The sequence below is a fragment of the Oscarella lobularis genome, chromosome 12 (assembly GCF_947507565.1).
Source record: "Oscarella lobularis chromosome 12, ooOscLobu1.1, whole genome shotgun sequence".
Lineage (NCBI taxonomy): Eukaryota > Metazoa > Porifera > Homoscleromorpha > Homosclerophorida > Oscarellidae > Oscarella > Oscarella lobularis.
The window spans coordinates 2,498,618-2,516,858 of record NC_089186.1 but is presented as its reverse complement, the minus strand read 5'-3'; the positions used below and the strand labels follow the sequence as shown (position 1 = coordinate 2,516,858).

The window sequence follows — 18,241 nt, the reverse complement described above, 5'->3', positions numbered from 1 at the left end:
GAGACGACTAATGGGTCGGTCGGCACGGCGACGGGGCCTATCTCAATCAAGGGCTTTTTGTTTTAACTACGTCAAAGTCGACGTCCAATTCAATCAATTGAATGAATAGCGTCTCGTTTGCGAGAGTTTCGCTATCTCTTTACTTACTGTTGCTGGGTTGAATTTCCGTTCCATGTGTTGTTCTCATCGTCGTCGTCGTCGTCCGTTTTCATGCGATGAATGTTGCCGTCTCGTTGCGATCGCCACGGCGACGAGGGCTTGGATCTTCCGCCGACTCCGACTGGCGACGGTTTCGGCGTTGTTGTCGTCGTAAAAAGGCTCGCGATGAAGGAGAAGAACGAAGAGATGAGTAAGAAGGGTAGAAGCAATATTTGCACGATTGGATTCTTTCCCCATGACGTCACCGCTGTCGTCGTTTTCTATTTAATTATTATGAAAAATTGTCGTCTTTTCTTCTCCGTTTTTTTTACCTTGGCTTCTTGCGGCGTTTTCACGACTAATATCGCCGTTGGAGTGAGTCCGAGTTCCTCGAACGTTTGCGTTTCCATTTCTGACGTCACTTCGCGACGAGGATAGGCGATGGAAAACGAGAAAACCCCGTCCTTGACGTAATTGCTAGCATTCTTAAAAGAAAAAAAAAAGAAAAATCAATTATTTCAATAAAATATGTCTCTATATCGATTTTTCTTAGTTACTTCTAAAATGAAAGCACGTGCGTCACAAAGTGTTTGCGACGAGGCGAATTGCTCACGTAACGTCCATCCGTCTGAAAATCGAAATTGTATACGAGCAACATCACTCGTTTTTCTAATAATAAATAAAATAAATGTGTATTAGGTAATTATTATTATTACGTTTTGGTTTCCATGGCTGCCCATTCTCGTTTCGCTGTCCTCTCCATTTCCTTTTCCACTTTTTGTTCCTCGAAACGTTGCGCTCTTTCAACTCTATCCTTCTCGATTTGAGCTCGAATCACTTCTCGCGCCTTGCGATCATCCTCCTTCTTTTTCTTCAGCTGTTTCGCCCGTTCCTGGGCTCTCTGATCCGCCAATTTCTCCTGCATCTTATGCACGTCTTGACCGAGTTCGCGTCGACTCAATTCCCTCCTCTTCTCCTCCTCGACACGCTGCTCAGCCTTTCGCCGACGAATCTCCTCCAATTTAGCTTTTGCTCTGCATAGCAACGGAGTCACGTTAGCGCGCTAGGGAGAATAAACCAACCTTTGCTTTCTCTCTTCAATCGATGGAGTTTGAGAGGAAGCGGAATCGCTTTCATTCAACGCTGGCTCAGAATGAGACACACTCGGTTCAATCTCCTTTTTGACGTCATCAGTGACGTCATCAGAGCCAATTTCCGTCTTTTGGCTTTTCTGAGCCTAAAACGGAAATAAAAAATTGTTTTCAAAAATTTTCTTTTCTGACGTCATTAGTGACGTCTTCAGAATCAATGCCAGTGCTGGGCGAAGAAATTTTCGTCATCTGAGCCTAGAATAAAAATATAAAATAATCAAAATAAAGTATTCGATTTTCTGACGTCATCTGCTCTTTTGAGTCTGGCCACTAATTCGATATCTTTGACGTAGCCGAGGCCCACTTCGAGGGGAAACCCTTTTTCGCCGATGAAATACGTCGAAGGTATAACGGCCACAGGATCTATAAAAACTCGCTCAAAAATAGCGTTTTTTTAAAATTTCGACCATACATATTTTTGAAAATTGCTGATATTCTGCCCTAAAAATAAATAGCCTCGTACATTGATATGACGTCATCGTTTTCGTGTTTTACGTCGTTGCGCCGATTTTCAGCGCGATCGCGCCTACGCGTTCGAATTCCTCGATGACCTAGAGTACGAACGCAATGTTCGATGACGGTTTGAAGTGCGCAGAGGCTCGCCTTCGCGTCCGTCCACACGTTCGCCATCTTTTTCGAATCTTCGTTGTTTCCTAAAGCGAAATGAGGCGCGCGAAGGTTTTTCCGAGCTTCGCTGCAGTCGATTACCTTCTACGTAGACGATGAAGAGCTTGCGAGTCGTTGTCGCTCGCTGAATCGCCTCCGAAACGCTTCCTTCGAACCAACGCATTCTGATGACTTCGTCACGTGTACGGGAACTTGCCGTAATACAAAACTCGTACTGTAATTGTAAAAAATGCGAAATATTTTTTATACAGAGAGTTGATCGTTTTTCCGTAGTTCACTAACGTAATTAGCTACTTTCTCAAAGAACGTAATGAGTACGCCAGAAAGCGCTTTATCAATGAGATATTGAGGAATCCATCCCTTCAAACATAGATGAGACATAGTATCCCCCTAGAGATCTCCTCTTACCTTAAGATCAGTATCTAGCACCCAGATCAACCGCGTTCTCCCGGGATCGTCGGCTACGGCGTTCATGACGTAACCTCCGGGTCCATTTAGACCTCTGAAAGAAATCACGTGAATCATACGTCACCAATGACGTACGGTCACGCGGAAAGAGTCCTTAGCAACCGCGTCATTTTACGTACCGCGTGATTCCTTTCACTTCGGGTTTGTTTGGAAAGTTGATTCCCGTACCAGCGGAAATGTAATTAGGACCGCGTCTATCCCAATATCGAACACTGACAAAATCCCTATGAGGGGCCCCCCCTTTTAGAAATTGGCCAAAGATAATGAGAAAGGGACAATTACCTGCTTGATACAATTCCTCCCGCCGCCTCAGCTGCAACATTATACGAAATGTCGGAATGATCATCAATTTTGTATAACGACTGCAATAAATATTTAATTAATTAATCGAATCAATAGAGAGAACCGGACCTCGCTTTTCAAAACCGTCGAATTCCACGAAGGCTGTTTCTCCCCTTCAACGTAGAGAATCCGAAACAAATCTTTGGGACAACAATCAATAATAGCCTAAAGATTAAATAATTATAATTAATGACTATAGATAGCCTCTATAATACAGAGCAACGGAAGAGCTTCGTCTGACGAGGTCGTGCCAGCGCCTCACAAACAATCCCACCCTAGAAAAAGAAATTAAATAATTATTATAATTATTGAATTCCCTTACCGAGCGTTTTTCTTCTTTCCAATCGAGATCCTTATTCCCTGCCATGTGTATGGTGTACTCTAGCGCATCCTTAGCAAGATCAACAAACTTTGCCACTTCCTAAAACGAAGATACATTGTTTCTATAGCCACCTACTTCATATTGTGAAATGTCTCACTTCAGCTGTCAACACATCAGAAGCCATGGGAACGGGCGACTGAAACTGTCTTCCAGTGACGTCATAATCGTCCCCACCGCCACTAGTGTTTTCTTCGAAAAATTCTTAAAAAATCATTACAAGATTATCTACAAGAATGTATTTTATTTAGTGTCTACCTGTGGGAGAGCCTCTAGGCGTGACAAAGGCGGGATGCTCCTCATTGGATGCACTGGAACGGCGGCTTGCTGCATTGTTCTCTGGTCCTCTAACGTGCGCACTTCATAAACAAAATTTACTTATTCTGTTGAGTGTACCTGTTTGCTTGCCTTATCAGTGGTTCCCTCTCTCCCACTTCTTCGTTCAGTCGTATGAGACGATACGCTGAAGATTCAACGACTGAAATGGGTGAGTGAATCGTCACGTGAAAATACATAAAACTTACCAGGCAAAACCTATAACAAGAATTAATTATTTAATTTAAGTTACTCCATTTCTCTACCTTGAGTTCGTAGAATGCAAATTCGGTCCAAACGATGACGAGACAGGCGACAATGAAGAACACTTCGAGATAATCTTCGCTCACTGAATTGAACTGAGAGGAAATTATAAAATAGAAAAATTCAATAAACAACTCTCTTACATCATAGTAAAAAACTTTCGCCACGAGATAAGCCGTCGAACCGGCAGCCACAAACTAAATAAATGAATAAATTAATTAATAAACCGGATACCATGCCACGCCCACCAGCACAACCCAACGGTTTTTCACTTTCAAGATCCAGTAGGAAACGAGAAGAAGAAGCATGCGACCTAAGGCGAGCGCCTACACCGAAAGTAAATAGGAAAACATTTTATTTTCGATCGTCCTTTTTCGTACGACGAGATCGAATAGCGATTTTTCGTAGTCGAAAAGTTTCCCAACGCTGTCTATCTGTTTTATGAGACCAAATATGGCGACGATGAGCACCCAGATGACGAGCATGAGAAGGACGTCGAATACGGCGATGAAAAGAAAGGCTTTGCGTCGCGACGAGTGCTGGAGGAGACGGAAAAGTTCTGGAGACGGCGTCACCGACTGAGACGGCGATACGACAGGATGCTGAACGATTGTCGGCGCGACTGTCGACGAGGAAAGGTCTTCGAGAGAGTTGCTCATAGCTATCGTTCTACTACTCGTCATCTAACTACTCATGTGACCGATGAGAAAAATAACCCCGGATAGAATTCTCCCATGAAAGACAACCCCCCGTATACAACGCCAAAGTGTGCGTGGCGCGTAAATCCGACCCCGTATCAGTATCATTCGAAGAAAAATGGCGTTGATAAAGGATCTGAAAAATTTGTTTCAGACCGAAGACCTATACGAAGTTCTCGGCGTGAAGCGCGACGCCAACGACGCAGATCTACGCAGAGCGTATCGTCGAAAGTCGCTCGGAACGCACCCCGATCGCGCATCGGAAGAAAATCGCGTCGAAGCGACGAAACAATTTCAAGCGCTCGGAAAGGTCTACGCGATTCTAAGCGACGTCGATCGGCGCGCCGATTACGACGCGAATGGCGTCGTGGATGACGATGCCGAAGCGTTTCTCGCTCGCGAACGCGATTGGCTTGCCTATTGGCGTCGTCACTATAAGACTGTGACTGCGGCGGATATTGAATCGTATCGCGCGTCGTATCAGAAGTCGGATGAGGAGTTAGCCGACTTGAAAGAGGCGTACGTGCGTCATACTGGCGATATGGAGCAAGTAATCGACTCGATTATGTGCGCGAATGCGCTTGCAGACGAGAATCGGTTCCGATTGACGATCGACGAGTGGATTCGCGACGGGATCGTCGACGACTACCCGGCGTATGGCAAAGAGAAAGCGTCGAAGCGAGTGCGCAGACGCAAACGCGCTCAACGGGAAGCAACCGAAGCGGCGAAAGCAGCGAAAGAATTAGGCATGGAAGACGACGGCGGCGCGTCTCTCGAAGCGGCAATAGGCGAAAAGATGAAGAAACGCGAAGAAGAAGGCGAAGAATTTATCGCCGAACTCGCGGAAAAATACGCGGGCGACGAAAAGGAGCCGGAATCGGCGTCGGCGGAGACGACAACCGAACCGGCGGAAGCGCCGCCGCCTAAAAAACGCGGTCGCGGCCGCCCGCCGAAAAACCGGGCCCCTGGCGAGGAAACAACAACGAAAAAACAAGCTCCCGGATCAGCGAAGACGCGCCTCCGAAAGCGCGTTCGAGACGAAGCGGCGGAAGAAGCCGAATGGACAGCTGACGGGGAGAAGGGAACATCTGCTAAGGCGTCCGTTACTACGAGACCGCGAAGAGCGGCAAAAAAGGAAAAATACGAAGAGAAGCCGCTTGATGACGAAGAGGAAGAAGAAGAGGAAGAAGAAATTCCCAACGAAGATGATGACGATGATGATGACGCAATGGAGGGGCTCGACGAAGAGGAGGACGAAGATGACGATGACGATGACGACGATGACGATGAGCCCAAGCCGCCGCCGAAACGTTCGCCTGCGAAGTCAAAGTCGAAGAAGCCGACGCCCACGGGACGAAAACGCGGTCGGCCGCCCAAAAACCGCGCCCCCGCAGCTGCTGCCCCCGCCCCCGCGTCCGATGATAAGGACGGTGAAGCTGCTGATCCGCCGAAGAAGCGTGGGCGTGGAAGACCCAAGAAAGTGAAGTGATGACTCCCTATTTCTGCCTTCTTTGATTGGACGATTGATTCATTGTGTAGTAGCGAGCATGTGCGCTTTAGTAGTTGAATGTTGTCTCTTTTTTTCTCTTTGTCCACGTGATTGTAGTGAGTGTGGCGGGTTTTATTATCATCAACGAGTAGATTTCAAAGTGCAAGTTTACTTGAACGTTGCTTCCGGGTTTTCTCTGTCCACAGCGTCCCACGCGGGAAAGACGAAGGGTAGGGAATCCAGTTCTTTTGCCTTGAAAATATCGACGAGTTTAGCAAAGAGAAATTCGTTGCCTTCTTTGGAGAGATGTAGTCCGTCAGACAAATAGATTTGCCAGTCCTATATAAAGATAAATAAATTCTTTCCCTGATAAATATTTTCTCACCTTTCTAGTCTTCTGCATATCTTCCCACAGGTTCACGTTGCTTATTTGGAGTTCCTCAGCTAGGGAAGCGCAAGCAGAGGCATACGTTCTCGTGACGTCATTATCACGATCCAACTCATTGCCTAAAGGCAAGAAAATTAACTAATTAAAAATTCTCACCCACCGTACCACTCGACTTTCCTTTATTCCTACAAAACTCTTCCCACGATTTTTCCACGACAGGCGGAGGCCCTATGAGCACGATTTTCTCCTTAGCAACGCCCAATGACGTCACGTAATCGATCATCGATTTCAATGTGGCCCTATATTCGTCGAGTGGAACGTGCTGCTTAGTTGCCTTTCCGGGAAGAGCAGCATCATTAGCCCCAAAGAAAATCGTGATTCCTGCGAGTTTCGACGCTTCGGCTGCATCGACAAAGTGTGGGAGAACGTGCTTAGCCATGCGGGTTGTATACCCAGATAGACCTCGATTAACGACGTCTATTTGACTACGATGTGGATATGATTTGTTAGGCGGAGACTTGTCTATGTTTTACCGTTGATATTTGTCTGCTAGAGAGCTTCCCCATCCGTACGGAGCGAAGCTTTGCTAGACGTCGTTTATGGAGGAGGAGTGCACGCACGGGAAGTTGACTTACTTGCGTCAGGGAGTCGCCGAAGAGAAGAAGACGAGGGAACGATGTTGAGTAGCTCATACTTTAGCGGCTAGCGCACGTGACGTGTAAAAATGCAAATAAAAGGTGACGCCTCTTTTGGGGGCATCAAAAGAGATAGCGAAGGAGAAAAATTACCGTGAGTGCGGGTAAGCAAACGCTTGATTTTTCGGCACCGCCGCCTCCGTCCCCAGGTTGATCCGGGCACTCGGAATTAGCAACTTTGATGAAAGAAAACGATTACGAGAGACTTTTCTGTTGTTCTTTACCTGTATTTTGCAGTTCCGCGTCCCAGCAAACGCTCTCATACGACGCACATATCAAGGAACCAGTGTACGTCCACTCGCCGTCCACCTGATTCACATTTATCTATAAAAAAATCGTTTCTATGACTATTTCACTAATAAAAATTAAAAGTATACCCGATCGCCTTCGTTCTGACACGAATACGTGCACTGCGCGAAAATGACGTCATAGGAGCGACTTGACGAATGGCATTTCACCTGTTACGTCACGCGGATTAATAAAGAAATAAGATTAAAAAATAAGGTGTACTTTGTAGCATCCACTGCCCCAATTAATCGCAGTAACAGTCTCCTCCCGACTTCCTACCATTCTCGAGCGTTTCCATGCCTCACCTTGTTCGATACACATCGATTGAGACCCGTATGTCTCAAGCCCATAATTGGAACTTGAGGCTATGTGGGGAAAATGAAGTCTCTATACTCTAAATGCTTAGGATTTGCTCTACTTGGACTATTATCGCTAGGTCGGCATCTTGAGCCTCTGATCACCTGACCAGATGACGTCCACGTGAATTCCTAATACCCCAAACCAGTACAAAAAATCAATAAATAATTATTTATTTAATTAACCTGATCATACGGGCAGTAATCAGCCAATTGAACCGAGCCCCCATACGACCCCAATTCACTAGACACATCCTCAATACTAGTAAAATACTAAAGGAAACACGTGACAAGGACCCCAACTATACACAAAGAATTCTCACCTGATATTCAGAATCGAGATCTGCAGTGTATTTAACCATGTTGCATAAAGCGACGGCTAGCCGATCGACAGTGCATCGCAATTGAAAGGGCTGCTGTTTTAGTGCAGTACAAAAAGGTGCAGGATTACTAATAATGATAAATAATAATAGACACGTGTACTAGGGATTTTCTTACTTTGAATTTATGGGCGATCCACAGCTTTGCGTTGTGAAACTGCAGCCCGCATTCTTGCCCCAATTAAGACGGTCTGCCTTCGAATAGTCTGGCTTGTACCAACTGAATTAATTAAATAATAGAAAATAATTAATGAATATTGACTGAAATTCTGTACCCGGAATCTTCCAACAAGGCAAACGTTATTTCTGAGAAAACTGGATTCTGCGTAAACGTTCCAGTCATTGCTTCATTCTATTGATGACGTCAGACAACCCGATTAAAATAAAAGTACTTTTCTTACCTCCAATAGTCTTTTTTCCCAGTGACTAAACGCCGTCTGAGCACTTCCCTGATTCTCTAATTCCACGCCGTCGAGAAGAGGACAATTAAAATGCGTCCGCGCTACTTCCTATAAAAATCATATTGCCTCTCTCTCTATCTATAAATCCTATGTCACTTACCTTCACTTTAGGAGTCACTACAATATTAACATTGTGGCTGATTACACCGCTACGTGTCTGCCAATTGTTTCGCGTGACTGTAGCAATTGTAGTGTTGTCCCACACGTAGTAGGGCCCACTGATGTATATAAGTCAAACTTGAAAATACATATAGATTGAGCTCATAGTGTACTTTTGATTATAAGACATTGGATAATTGTTGCTATCTCGCGCCGTCCTCGGATTCCCGTTCGAGTCACGATAAAAAGCGTAGAGGGACACAGAAAAACCCTAAAGAAATAATCAATTAAAATATTCAAAAATTCCCCAACCCCCCTTATACCAAAGCGTGAAGAATTTCGTGTTTAATGATAGCCAATTGTTGACCATACATGTCCACAGAAGTCGAGAGAAGATTAGGACAAATATTAATAAATCCAAAAACAGGTCTAAAAAATTACATAGAGGTCCCCCCTCCCCCCTCTCTTAGAAGACCACACCCCTCCCTCACCTATCTGTAGCAAGATCCTGTTGACAATGACCAGCATAGGCGACGTTTTCCGCTGCATTGGAATCGCTAAAAGAACCACTCCCACATTCCGCTGTCTGGTTTGAAGACACATAGAGAACATAATCAGAATCTAAAGAAAATTCAATAATTATTAATTAATCTGAGTCTTTGAGATATGTACTTGCTACTCCTGCCCCAGCAACGCTCCCGGATTCCTGCTCACAACTGCGTTTGCCTCTCAAACAACTATAACACGCCTAGAAGAAAAGAAATAAATAAATACTTATTATCTAATTAAATAGGTACCTGTAAATGATCAGCCTGAACTTGAACAGTGCCACATTGGGTTACAGAAGCACAGCCTGTTCGACTTAGCATGCGTTCGCAGTGCCTCGGTTGATTAGCAACAAAGTAGACACCATTGGTGACGCAGTCTCTGCAGCAGGCAGAGAAAAACATTTTCTTTGTCACGTGATCAAAATTTATTTATTTGCGCACAGACCTGTTTAGGAGTATTGGTGTTGTTGTCTGTTTCACGGATAAGATATTGGACCAATAGTCTCTTGCATTGGGCAACAATTGTTGCTACAATTTTTCAAGTCAAAATTTTAATTATTATTGATTCAATAACTGTTTACCTGCACTAGAGTCTTCTTTGCTGAATCGAGGCTAGATGGAAAAGCGTTGAGTGTTTTCGCGATTCTGCGCTTATTTGCATCTTACGCGTTGATCGTGCTGTCGTAGAAGACGCTTATTCGAAGGCTCTGGTCGAAGCTCCGCTTTCGGATGACGTGCGGGGGATCGAGAGGGACGTGGCTCAGCTGCAAACGTTTTTGGCGCTATTTCGTCGCCTTGCGATCGCGCCTACCTCGTGCCGCTGCGGAACGTAGATCGTATGCGCCAAAGAAGACACCAAAACGAGCAGTGGAAGCGTAGAAGACATTTGAGATCCGTCTAAATTTAGCGCTGACGTTTGAACAACGTGCGCTAGGCAATTTACCCCACATTTTGACCTTCGCGCGTCAGAGGTCGATTTAGATGTGACGAAACCGGTTGCTAAGCATTCAGCTTCCGCGATATACTCGACAGAAGAACAAAAGCGGCGGATTTTCCTTTTCTCGTGCCTTACCGCAATATTTTCTAGCGTGCGCTGCAAGTCCCTAAAGGAGAGGACCTCCCACCTTTTTTGCTACAGTTTCCAGCAAATGTACCCTTCTTCCAATCGATGGCGTACTTCGAAGAAACACCCCGATGGATCGATTCAACAAAGGACTTTGAATTGCGCCTAAAAAAACCAATTCGCAGTGGAAATCGCGATTGGGTCGGACTTTTTCCTGTCGGATGGAAGTCTCTTGCCGATTACGTCACTCATATGTGGGTGCGCGGCCTGTCCGTTCTCTGCTTCGTCGCCAGCACTTTTCCTACGCGAGACAAAAACGTTGAATCGTCGTTTCAATTCGTCTACGTGAACGGCGAAGGGGAAGTGTTGGCGACCACGCCCCCTTTTCAATTTCAATCCTCGACATGTGACGCCTTGGAATCGTTTGTCTACGTGCAAAATGACGATAAAACAGAACAAAGCGAAATCTTATTGGAAAGTCGCGGCGTGGGAACCAGTATGTCCGGTTCGGATGATAACATATGGAAAAAAGCGTTTGAAAATGAACGAAAACTCACGCATCGTCAAGAACTCAAATACGCCGAATTGGAGTCGGAAAATTCCCGTCTCGTCCAACAAGTCAGCGAACTCGAGAGGGAAGTCGCTCGTCTCTCCGAAATTATTGACGAATCAGCGAGGAGAATTGTGAAGCCACCTGATAGTCACAGTCTTGCTACATGTACTTCCGTTGATGAGCAACCCATTGTTTATCCGCCGGTTTATCGGCCGCCTGGTGTCTCGTTCTTGGGGGGTGATGGGGATTTTCATTGTCCCATTTGCCAGAAGATGTTTCCTGAGTCGATGGGGACCATGGGATTTCAACAGCATGTTAATCTGCATTTTTCCGATACTGACTAATTTAGTATTGTAGAGCTTTGTTCTTTTGCGTCTTGTATTGCTACTAATAAAGGCTTCTGATTAGAGTATTTCTATGAGGGGAGGCACTGGTTAAAAAATTCGTTAATTAATGGAGATCGTGTGGGGGCGGGGTCTTCTATCGATCCTACTTCGTTTTAGTCGATTTTTCGCTGTTTTCTCCGTCGATTCCGCACACCGATGTTTTCAAAATGTGCAGCGATGATCTTTCGATGACTGCGTTGACTCGGAAGACGTCGAAATCGGGAGAAACGGCTCGAAATTCGACGTTTCGCGCCGTCGAGACTTTGTTCGACGTTTTTCGCTCTTTCCCTGCTTCGATTCGTCGATTCGACGCTTCTATCTAGGCAATGCATGAAGCGAACGTCCTCTATGACGCTTATTTATGGAGACGGATGACCTTTTTTTACTTTGAGATGATTTTCAAAAGCCCTCAGAGCCCGTGCGATGTCTTCCTTTGATGCCATGGCCGATTCTTTGGTTGGCGTGAAGATGACAAAATTGGGCGGAGCGAGAATTGGACCAATGACGTTGTGACAAAGCCAAATGGGTCGAACGCAAATTCGACGACCAAGATTAATAATCTAAATTAATTACACAATTATTTAAACACGTAAAATTATTTATTAATTACTCACTATTCCGGACGAGTCAAGATATTCAACGGCAACTTTTTCTCGTCATCACTCAACGTGATTCCAACTTCTTCAGCGACCCATTTTTCGAATTCTTTGGTAGTCAGAAAATAAGCCAACTGTTTCTTTCTTTTCTCGCCTGGAAGAGAAAGATTCTCCTCAATGGCTTGGCATAATTTAGGAACACCTTCTGCTGTCTGTACACAAGACAAAGGAAATTGAAGAATGGCCAAAGAACCTCATTCTTACCTTGAGCATTTCTTCGCGAATTTCTTTCAATTTTGCTCGGCAGTGCTTCATGCTATCTGATTGGCTCTTGCTGCAATCCATTTCGATCACGTGTGACACTTTAAATGTGTCACCGAATTCTCTCTGAAAAACTTCGGCGACTTCTTTCAGCTTAAATCTCAATTCAGGGCCCGCCTCCTCATTGAAACCAATGAGATTGAAAATGACGACAAGGTGAATGCGCGATTTTTCGTCAGACGAATGCGTTCTCATTGAAGCCTTGGAGAACGCACACCAATATCGTCCTTTTTCTAGAAGAAGAACGATTTCTGACGTCATCTTTTCTTTCTCTCGAACAGGAAGAATGAGATTGAACATTGTATTTGATTGGCGGAAGAAGAGCCCATGTGCGCTGTGGAATGTGGGTTGGGCACCAAAGTCCCACCACGATCCCTTGCCAACTTCCTCTTTCTCACAATTATGGATATCAACCTTATCTCTCACAAAAACATCAGCTCCTAATTCAATTAGTTGCGGAATGACAAATAAAGAAGGAATTTCATAACATGCGTACAATAAGGGTGTCCTTCCCTTCTAAAAATAGAATTACCATACGAAATGCGCAATATTGTAAGAATGTGACCTTATCAACAGAATTGATATGAATGCCTTTCTCAACGACAAGATATTGAAGAACATCTTTCACATCATCTTTATAGTTTGAGGGATAGGTGGCATAAAACAAAGCCGTCTTCCCTTCCTGAAGAAAAGAGACGACGATTCATTGATCAACTTCGTAGCAAATAAACAACATCTCACGTGATCTTTTGCTCGACAGTCAGCTCCTTTTTCATCCAAGTAGCGAACTTTCACCAAACGATTGATGGAACTTTGACACGCCAACATAAAAGGCGTTGTGCCCTCCTGAAGATGAAATAAGAATAAAAGTATCACAAGTGAAATATTCTAACCTCGTCGACGCTATTGATATCAGCCTTGTGTTCCAAAAGCCATTTCACTCCAAAAATGCTTCCAAGCCAGCAGGCACGATGCAGAGGAGTGGTCTTCCTCTATTACAAATATTGCACATGTAGCAAACAAAAGAACGTCATATAACACCTCTTCCTCAGTAGCGTTGACGCTCAATCCCTTTTCATTGACAAAATAATGAAAAAACTCGTCAGATGCTTTAGATGATGAAAATTGAATTTCAGCTGCAAAAGCCTATTAATCAAAAAAGTTATTGTTGTCAGAGTGTTCATATCATCAATTCTGTTACAAGATCAGCTGGTAACAAAATATATCCATGTTCTTCCAGACAACGCATTTTCTTCATTCTGTCAACGGAACTTCTTAAGGCATAAGAATATGGTGTAGGTCCTTCCTAAACAAGAGTGATGAGTGCAACCATCAGAAATCAATTTCAAGTCATACAGGGTAAATACTCTCGTTGACATTTGCACCGTGTTTGACGAGCCATTCAACGCCAAAAATATTTCCCCACTTGCACGCACAGTCAAGTGGGCGAAGTCCCCCCTGCATCCCCACATCAATTAATTTACAAGTCCAAAACGCATTGATACCAAACACGATGATTTTTCAATGTGTTGATTTTTTTGCTTAAGCGTATAGCTGAGCCACTCATCGGCTTCCTCCGCCGTCTCAAACTCTCTTTCCGCCACATAGTGAACTAATGACAAATTAGTAGCGTGCTAACGAAAAGGAGAATACGATACAAATAATGTTTGAAAAACGCGAATTCTCCATACCCGGAACTGCTCGGTTCGAAATCCTTTTTCTGTAGAGAGAAAATGGTGCAATTCACCGCCATTGTCGTCCTCGATTATCTTCCTCAAGCGATCGATTGTGGAACAAACAGACGAGTTCCCTCTCTGCCTCTGCCAATAACAAGTCTTTGCAGTAACAGTTTTAGAAGAGCGAAATCGTTTCGGTGAATTCTACGGGTTCGTTTCGCGATACCATTTTAGACGCGACAATCTTGCTGTTCGATCGCACTCTATAAATCTACTTACAAGCGGCGGTTCGACGTCTTTCTTCGCTTTTTTCGCCCTGCTCATCTCACAGAAGTGTGCGCATGCGCTCCGCTTAACAAATTCGATTTAATTATTTTAAGCTTTAACCTCTTCTCCCCTTATAGTGACCCAGCGTGCCACGCCTTTATAATGCCCAGCAAAGGTACGGAAGACCGTCAAGATCTCTCAAATCTTGATTACTTTGGATTCCTGTCTTATATAATCCCTCCGAGTCAGCATAATGATTTAATCTAACCCCATCTTTTAGACAATGAAAATAAAGTTTAGAGATACTTATAAACCGATGAGCCTTCTCGAACCTCTTTTACATCGATTTGTCTTCAAAAGCTGCAAAAAATATTGTCTACTTACTCCGAGTCTCCAAACAGCTCTTCATACTTCTCTTCAATATTACTACGATCCACACCAACCTCCCTAAACCACTTCAACAGCTGACCACAGGGGCGTCGCGTTGATTTTTCGTTTGGCCCGGCTTATAGAAAGAGATTTGTTTGCGCCCCTTTGTGGGCGCGAAAATTTTTTCGACCACGCCCACTTGTGCAATGGTTTCGTCAATGTTTACCGTAATTACTTAGAGAATGAAGAATTTCTAACAGAAATTATTTTGGCTCGGTTTATCTAGCTAAAAATATTTTTTATTTTGGAAAACATTGGCCCGGCTCGGGCCGGGCTTGCTGTGCCGGTGGCGACGCCCCTGGACCAACTGTACGTGATTTTGCCAGCTTCCAGGCAATCCAAAACGTATTCATACCAATCCTGATTCCTCTTCAATGTCTTGATTGTTTTGCCCAAGCGCATAGCTGAGCCACTCATCGGCTAATTCCGCCGAATTACACTCTCTTCCCGCCACATAGTGAATTAGTGAAAAGTCATAGGAGTACTAACGAAAAGGAGAATAGAATGGTCTGCTGGGATGAAAAACGCGACCATTTCATACCTGATCAGATCGAAATCCTTTTTCTGTAGAAAGAAAACGGCGTAATTCATCCTCATTTTCCCACTTCTCGATTATCTTGGCCAATCGATCGATCGTAGAACGAACAGCCGAGATCCCTCTCTGCCTCTGCGCAAACAACAAGTCTTTGCCAATAACAATTTTAGAAGAGCGAAATCGTTTCGGGGAATTCTACGGATTCTTTTCGCGAAAAAACGAATCTCATCTTAAAAGCGACAATCTTGCTGTTCGATCGCACTCTATTAATCGACCATTACTGCCTTACAAGCAGCGGTTCCACGTCTATCTTCGCTTTTTTCGCCGAAGAGAATCTACTCATTACACATATGATGTGCGCATGCGCAACGCTTAATAATTTCGATGCCCGTATAGTAATGACCCAGCGCGCCACGCCCTAATAATGTCAAGGAAAGGAATACAGAAGAAACGTCATCCCCTCTCAAATCTTGATTACTTTGAACACAATCCCTCAGCATCATCAATCGATGAGCCTTCTCGGACTTCTTTACCACGACTCGTCTTCGGAAGTGCGAATTTATCTCTTTATGAGCTAAATCTGGTTTGCGCAGATCGCCATGACAACAGTTGCTGTGGTGAAGAAAACGACAAAATGTCTCATATTTGAATTCTGGATCTTGATTGGCCTTCCAAAGTTCCGCTTTACAACCCTTCAATTCGTCCGCTAAAAGAAACAAAATTAAAAATGTACAAATGAATTGTTTAATTAATTAACCTTCGTTTGAATTTGAAAATGAACCAATGATAAATCGAGTACAGAGAGCTCAAAAATCATATAAGGAAATAGAGATCGCCTTATAAGAGAACACGTATATTAAATATTTTATTGATTTTTTCTTTTACCTGTCCGAAGACGTATAGTGTTCCCAGAACGCCTCCGAGTCTTCCTCCCAAGACGTGAGAAAGAACGAAGTAGACGCCACCTGGACCCACTTGAACTCGAGAACATAATCCACTCACAGAGAACGTTGTTATAAGAGCCACGCCCACTGTGAAAAAAATCATGAGAGCGGAGAGACCAAGGCCAGCATTGCCCTTAGAAAAAATTCAATTAATAAATTCAATTATTTATTATTTGTGTGTGAGGTTTCTTACGACCATCCAACCGGATCTGAGGAAGATTACGACTCCAAATATGTTTAGGATGCATGATGTGAAAACGCCTGGAATTCAGATCGTAAATATGCATTTATGACGTCGAGGCGTTTTCTCACCGTCCCACGTTGCGAAACGAATTGGTTCGCGTATGAAAAAGTTTGTTTTCCACCACGGTTTGTCCTTGTCCTGTGTAATGAGGAAGCTCAGCGTGTGGGGGCGGGGCTCTTCAGCGATCTTACCTCGTGTAATTCGCGAAATAGCTCGCTATCTTCGTCGTCGATCGCTGTTACGCGAATTTGAGGAAACGATCTTCCGCTTGAGCGACGTTGCGACGCGGGCGTCGACTCGGGCGACGTAGAAATTGGAGGAAACGGTTCGAGTTCCATCGTTTCCGCCATGGGGGCCCCGTTCGACATTTCTCGTTCTTTACTGCTTTGATTGCAAGGTCATCTAAAGAATTCGAATACGTTTTAGATCTATTTATCAACCGATGAGCCTTCTCGTACTTCTTTACCTCGATTCGCCGCGTCTTGAGCTAATTCGCTAATGTTTCCGAACTGAACACTATAGGAACCAAGTAAACGACCTAAGCATGCGTAAAACGAATGGCGGAATCGTACGAAAAGAAGAAACCCTTACATTTCCCTCGTTGATGCTTATTTATCGGGGTCACGTGGTATTTCGAGAAGGATGTGCAAAAGTAAAAATCAAGAATGAAAATGGAAAATCGTCAAAATAACTATAAAAATTATATGTACTTACTTGAGCACAGTTCTGCGTAGCTCTTCGTATTTCTCTTTAATATGAACTCGGTTCACACCAACTGTCTCAAAAGCGGCGAGGAGCTGGCCTACGGTTCGTGGTTCCGCCGCGTTCCACTCTTCGAGCACCTTAAGCATGTGCACGAAGTTGCCGTCATACGGTTTGCGAATGTTTTCAATTTTTTCAAGGCCGACGAGAAGACAGCCGAGATCTTCCCATTTGGATCCTTTGAAGGCTGCACACGTTTTCATTAGATCCTCTGATACGAATTCCTCATCCGCCGGAAATGTAACTGAATAAAAAGAGTTTCAGAAAAGACAATTTAGACTTGCAGTTCAATACCAGGCAACGCCGCAACGTGTGGAACTGCGTCCTCCTAAGAGAAGCAAACAATTGAATAAAAACTAGAGCAACATATATACTCCTGACGATTCTACCTTTGTGGGATTGTCTTGCCTCGTCTCACCAGCACGAGGAGATAAGATTCTCTTCCCCCTTCGAGAGGCTGACACCTAGAATCATGAATTCTACACAGAGAATCAATAATGCATTCCTTCCAAATACCTCCTCTTCAGTCAGTATAGACAAATTTCGGACGGAAGAATAATGGCCTTTCTCCGGACGAACCGAAAACAAGACGTGGTCAAAGGCGTGCTGGCTTATCTTCATTTCTACGTCAGTCATAGAATAGATTGCTGGGTCTTCGTCGATCTGTTTCAGATGCTTGCTGTCCAAGTAGAACCAGTTCAGAATAACTCCTGGGCTTCTCTCGTCGCACGCTCGCATTATAATGTCTTTAATTTCGGCCAGGAACTCCTTCGCCACTTCCTCACAGGCTCTTTTGCTTGACCAACGAAGGATGACATCGATACAACAGTGTCCTTTCTTTATTCCTAATTCAATGCGACTCTCCACCACTTTGTCGTCGACAATTCTTATTAATTTGACGCCGTCTTTCCACGCCTCGCGACTCGTTGGTTTGGCCATGCGAGAGCAGCGAGATTGAAAGACGACGAATGACGACGGCGAGATGATATCAACGGGAAGAGAGCATTCGTATCGCTGACCACGATACACGTCAAACATCGCATCTTCGCCCCAGGAGCCTTTAGGAATTGAATTCTGAAGAAGAGCGGGTATCTGGAACTTTCCGAGTGAGTTTTCCACTTCAATGCACAGATCTAGACAAAGAAGAACCCGAATCGCTTCTTCAACTGTCACCGTGTAGAGAGATGGTGTTCCCCTTTTCTTGAGGTCGTGGACCTCAAATGCTCTCAAAGCCGACTCGATGTCTTTTAATGACACTTCGCCGGATTTCTCAGACGCCATGCCGAACGGGAAGTAGCGTGGAGCGAGGAGTGGACCGACCACATTGTGACACAACCATTGCGGTCGAAGACAAATTTGAGGACCCAGATTCACAATCT

The 18,241-nt window shown here is 44.4% G+C and overlaps 6 protein-coding genes across 11 annotated transcripts; 2 read left to right on the top strand and 4 right to left on the bottom strand.

Moving 5' to 3' along the window:
- Positions 1–40: 40 nt before the first annotated feature.
- Positions 41–5,854, bottom strand: LOC136194081 (UBX domain-containing protein 4-like). 3 transcript variants are annotated; one of them, XM_065983118.1, is made up of 26 exons: positions 4,065–5,854; positions 3,933–4,010; positions 3,828–3,881; positions 3,687–3,779; positions 3,630–3,639; positions 3,502–3,583; positions 3,364–3,452; positions 3,206–3,309; positions 3,049–3,147; positions 2,942–3,001; positions 2,796–2,891; positions 2,667–2,746; positions 2,504–2,608; positions 2,325–2,418; positions 2,199–2,276; positions 1,998–2,130; positions 1,893–1,942; positions 1,785–1,840; positions 1,702–1,730; positions 1,534–1,652; positions 1,422–1,484; positions 1,221–1,375; positions 855–1,172; positions 696–807; positions 471–623; positions 41–419 (listed from the first exon to the last, which is right to left on the bottom strand). In XM_065983118.1, exons 1-26 carry the CDS (start codon positions 4,365–4,367, stop codon positions 144–146), a joined length of 2,889 nt encoding a protein of 962 aa, XP_065839190.1. In that variant the 5' UTR covers positions 4,368–5,854; the 3' UTR covers positions 41–143. The 3 variants fall into 3 exon arrangements, with proteins under 3 accessions (XP_065839190.1, XP_065839191.1, XP_065839192.1); XM_065983119.1 differs by having other exon boundaries at positions 3,364–3,464; positions 3,514–3,583; XM_065983120.1 differs by lacking the exons at positions 3,630–3,639; positions 3,828–3,881; positions 3,933–4,010; positions 4,065–5,854 and having other exon boundaries at positions 3,687–3,739.
- On the top strand, positions 4,486–6,042 carry LOC136194085 (dnaJ homolog subfamily C member 9-like). The gene has a single exon (XM_065983126.1). It carries the CDS (start codon positions 4,501–4,503, stop codon positions 5,869–5,871), a length of 1,371 nt encoding a protein of 456 aa, XP_065839198.1. The 5' UTR covers positions 4,486–4,500; the 3' UTR covers positions 5,872–6,042.
- LOC136194089 (isoamyl acetate-hydrolyzing esterase 1 homolog) lies at positions 5,989–6,971 on the bottom strand. Its single transcript, XM_065983131.1, has 5 exons — positions 6,895–6,971; positions 6,793–6,845; positions 6,439–6,744; positions 6,257–6,380; positions 5,989–6,210 (listed from the first exon to the last, which is right to left on the bottom strand). Exons 1-5 carry the CDS (start codon positions 6,949–6,951, stop codon positions 6,040–6,042), a joined length of 711 nt encoding a protein of 236 aa, XP_065839203.1. The 5' UTR covers positions 6,952–6,971; the 3' UTR covers positions 5,989–6,039.
- LOC136194084 (leishmanolysin-like peptidase) lies at positions 6,939–10,516 on the bottom strand. Of its 3 annotated transcripts, none has more exons than XM_065983122.1 (23): positions 10,358–10,516; positions 10,241–10,314; positions 10,030–10,189; positions 9,898–9,983; positions 9,753–9,850; positions 9,668–9,698; positions 9,532–9,614; positions 9,336–9,465; positions 9,211–9,286; positions 9,030–9,159; positions 8,862–8,967; positions 8,712–8,809; positions 8,540–8,657; positions 8,380–8,487; positions 8,254–8,330; positions 8,097–8,198; positions 7,922–8,048; positions 7,785–7,871; positions 7,661–7,730; positions 7,465–7,607; positions 7,332–7,412; positions 7,179–7,278; positions 6,939–7,130 (listed from the first exon to the last, which is right to left on the bottom strand). In XM_065983122.1, the coding sequence occupies exons 3-23, from the start codon at positions 10,034–10,036 to the stop codon at positions 7,018–7,020; spliced, it is 1,971 nt and encodes a 656-aa protein (XP_065839194.1). In that variant the 5' UTR covers positions 10,037–10,189; positions 10,241–10,314; positions 10,358–10,516; the 3' UTR covers positions 6,939–7,017. The 3 variants fall into 3 exon arrangements, with proteins under 3 accessions (XP_065839194.1, XP_065839196.1, XP_065839195.1); XM_065983124.1 differs by having other exon boundaries at positions 10,035–10,189; XM_065983123.1 differs by lacking the exon at positions 10,358–10,516 and having other exon boundaries at positions 10,241–10,321.
- Positions 10,065–11,114, top strand: LOC136194087 (tax1-binding protein 1-like). Its single transcript, XM_065983129.1, has one exon. The coding sequence runs from the start codon at positions 10,255–10,257 to the stop codon at positions 11,044–11,046; it is 792 nt and encodes a 263-aa protein (XP_065839201.1). The 5' UTR covers positions 10,065–10,254; the 3' UTR covers positions 11,047–11,114.
- Positions 11,115–12,316: 1,202 nt separating this feature from the next.
- Positions 12,317–18,233, bottom strand: LOC136194086 (inversin-B-like). Of its 2 annotated transcripts, XM_065983128.1 has the most exons (24): positions 17,379–18,233; positions 17,252–17,326; positions 17,157–17,190; positions 16,692–17,106; positions 16,567–16,638; positions 16,292–16,502; positions 16,169–16,238; positions 16,050–16,117; positions 15,798–15,989; positions 15,670–15,748; positions 15,202–15,618; positions 14,919–15,044; positions 14,360–14,861; positions 13,961–14,308; positions 13,697–13,825; positions 13,511–13,639; positions 13,362–13,463; positions 13,207–13,311; positions 13,047–13,151; positions 12,899–12,997; positions 12,747–12,851; positions 12,571–12,687; positions 12,502–12,521; positions 12,317–12,445 (listed from the first exon to the last, which is right to left on the bottom strand). In XM_065983128.1, the coding sequence occupies exons 14-24, from the start codon at positions 14,003–14,005 to the stop codon at positions 12,439–12,441; spliced, it is 963 nt and encodes a 320-aa protein (XP_065839200.1). In that variant the 5' UTR covers positions 14,006–14,308; positions 14,360–14,861; positions 14,919–15,044; positions 15,202–15,618; positions 15,670–15,748; positions 15,798–15,989; positions 16,050–16,117; positions 16,169–16,238; positions 16,292–16,502; positions 16,567–16,638; positions 16,692–17,106; positions 17,157–17,190; positions 17,252–17,326; positions 17,379–18,233; the 3' UTR covers positions 12,317–12,438. The 2 variants fall into 2 exon arrangements, with proteins under 2 accessions (XP_065839200.1, XP_065839199.1); XM_065983127.1 differs by lacking the exons at positions 12,317–12,445; positions 12,502–12,521; positions 12,571–12,687; ... (15 more) ...; positions 16,292–16,502; positions 16,567–16,638 and having other exon boundaries at positions 16,739–17,106.
- Between the last annotated feature and the right edge of the window lie 8 nt (positions 18,234–18,241).

What these genes read in the sequence shown, in the direction of transcription:
- LOC136194081 (XM_065983118.1), bottom strand. Translation starts at nt 4,367, where the DNA reads ATGACGAGTAGTAGAACGATAGCTATGAGCAACTCTCTCGAAGACCTT. An exon ending in ACGTGTGGACGGACGCGAAG is followed by an intron (nt 1,841 to 1,892) that starts GCGAGCCTCTGC and finishes TTCGTACTCTAG; the next exon opens with GTCATCGAGGAATTCGAACG. An exon ending in GACTCAAAAGAGCAGATGAC is followed by an intron (nt 1,485 to 1,533) that starts GTCAGAAAATCG and finishes TTTTTATTCTAG; the next exon opens with GCTCAGATGACGAAAATTTC.
- LOC136194085 (XM_065983126.1), top strand. Translation starts at nt 4,501, where the DNA reads ATGGCGTTGATAAAGGATCTGAAAAATTTGTTTCAGACCGAAGACCTA.
- LOC136194089 (XM_065983131.1), bottom strand. Translation starts at nt 6,951, where the DNA reads ATGAGCTACTCAACATCGTTCCCTCGTCTTCTTCTCTTCGGCGACTCC. An exon ending in TCGGCGACTCCCTGACGCAA is followed by an intron (nt 6,846 to 6,894) that starts GTAAGTCAACTT and finishes AACGACGTCTAG; the next exon opens with CAAAGCTTCGCTCCGTACGG. An exon ending in GAAGAGTTTTGTAGGAATAA is followed by an intron (nt 6,381 to 6,438) that starts AGGAAAGTCGAG and finishes TTTCTTGCCTTT; the next exon opens with AGGCAATGAGTTGGATCGTG.
- LOC136194084 (XM_065983122.1), bottom strand. An exon ending in ACACCAATACTCCTAAACAG is followed by an intron (nt 9,466 to 9,531) that starts GTCTGTGCGCAA and finishes TGCCTGCTGCAG; the next exon opens with AGACTGCGTCACCAATGGTG. An exon ending in ACCTAGCGATAATAGTCCAA is followed by an intron (nt 7,608 to 7,660) that starts GTAGAGCAAATC and finishes TTCCCCACATAG; the next exon opens with CCTCAAGTTCCAATTATGGG.
- LOC136194087 (XM_065983129.1), top strand. Translation starts at nt 10,255, where the DNA reads ATGGCGTACTTCGAAGAAACACCCCGATGGATCGATTCAACAAAGGAC.
- LOC136194086 (XM_065983127.1), bottom strand. Translation starts at nt 18,143, where the DNA reads ATGGCGTCTGAGAAATCCGGCGAAGTGTCATTAAAAGACATCGAGTCG. An exon ending in CTATACTGACTGAAGAGGAG is followed by an intron (nt 17,327 to 17,378) that starts GTATTTGGAAGG and finishes TCATGATTCTAG; the next exon opens with GTGTCAGCCTCTCGAAGGGG. An exon ending in ACACGTTGCGGCGTTGCCTG is followed by an intron (nt 17,107 to 17,156) that starts GTATTGAACTGC and finishes CTTTTTATTCAG; the next exon opens with TTACATTTCCGGCGGATGAG.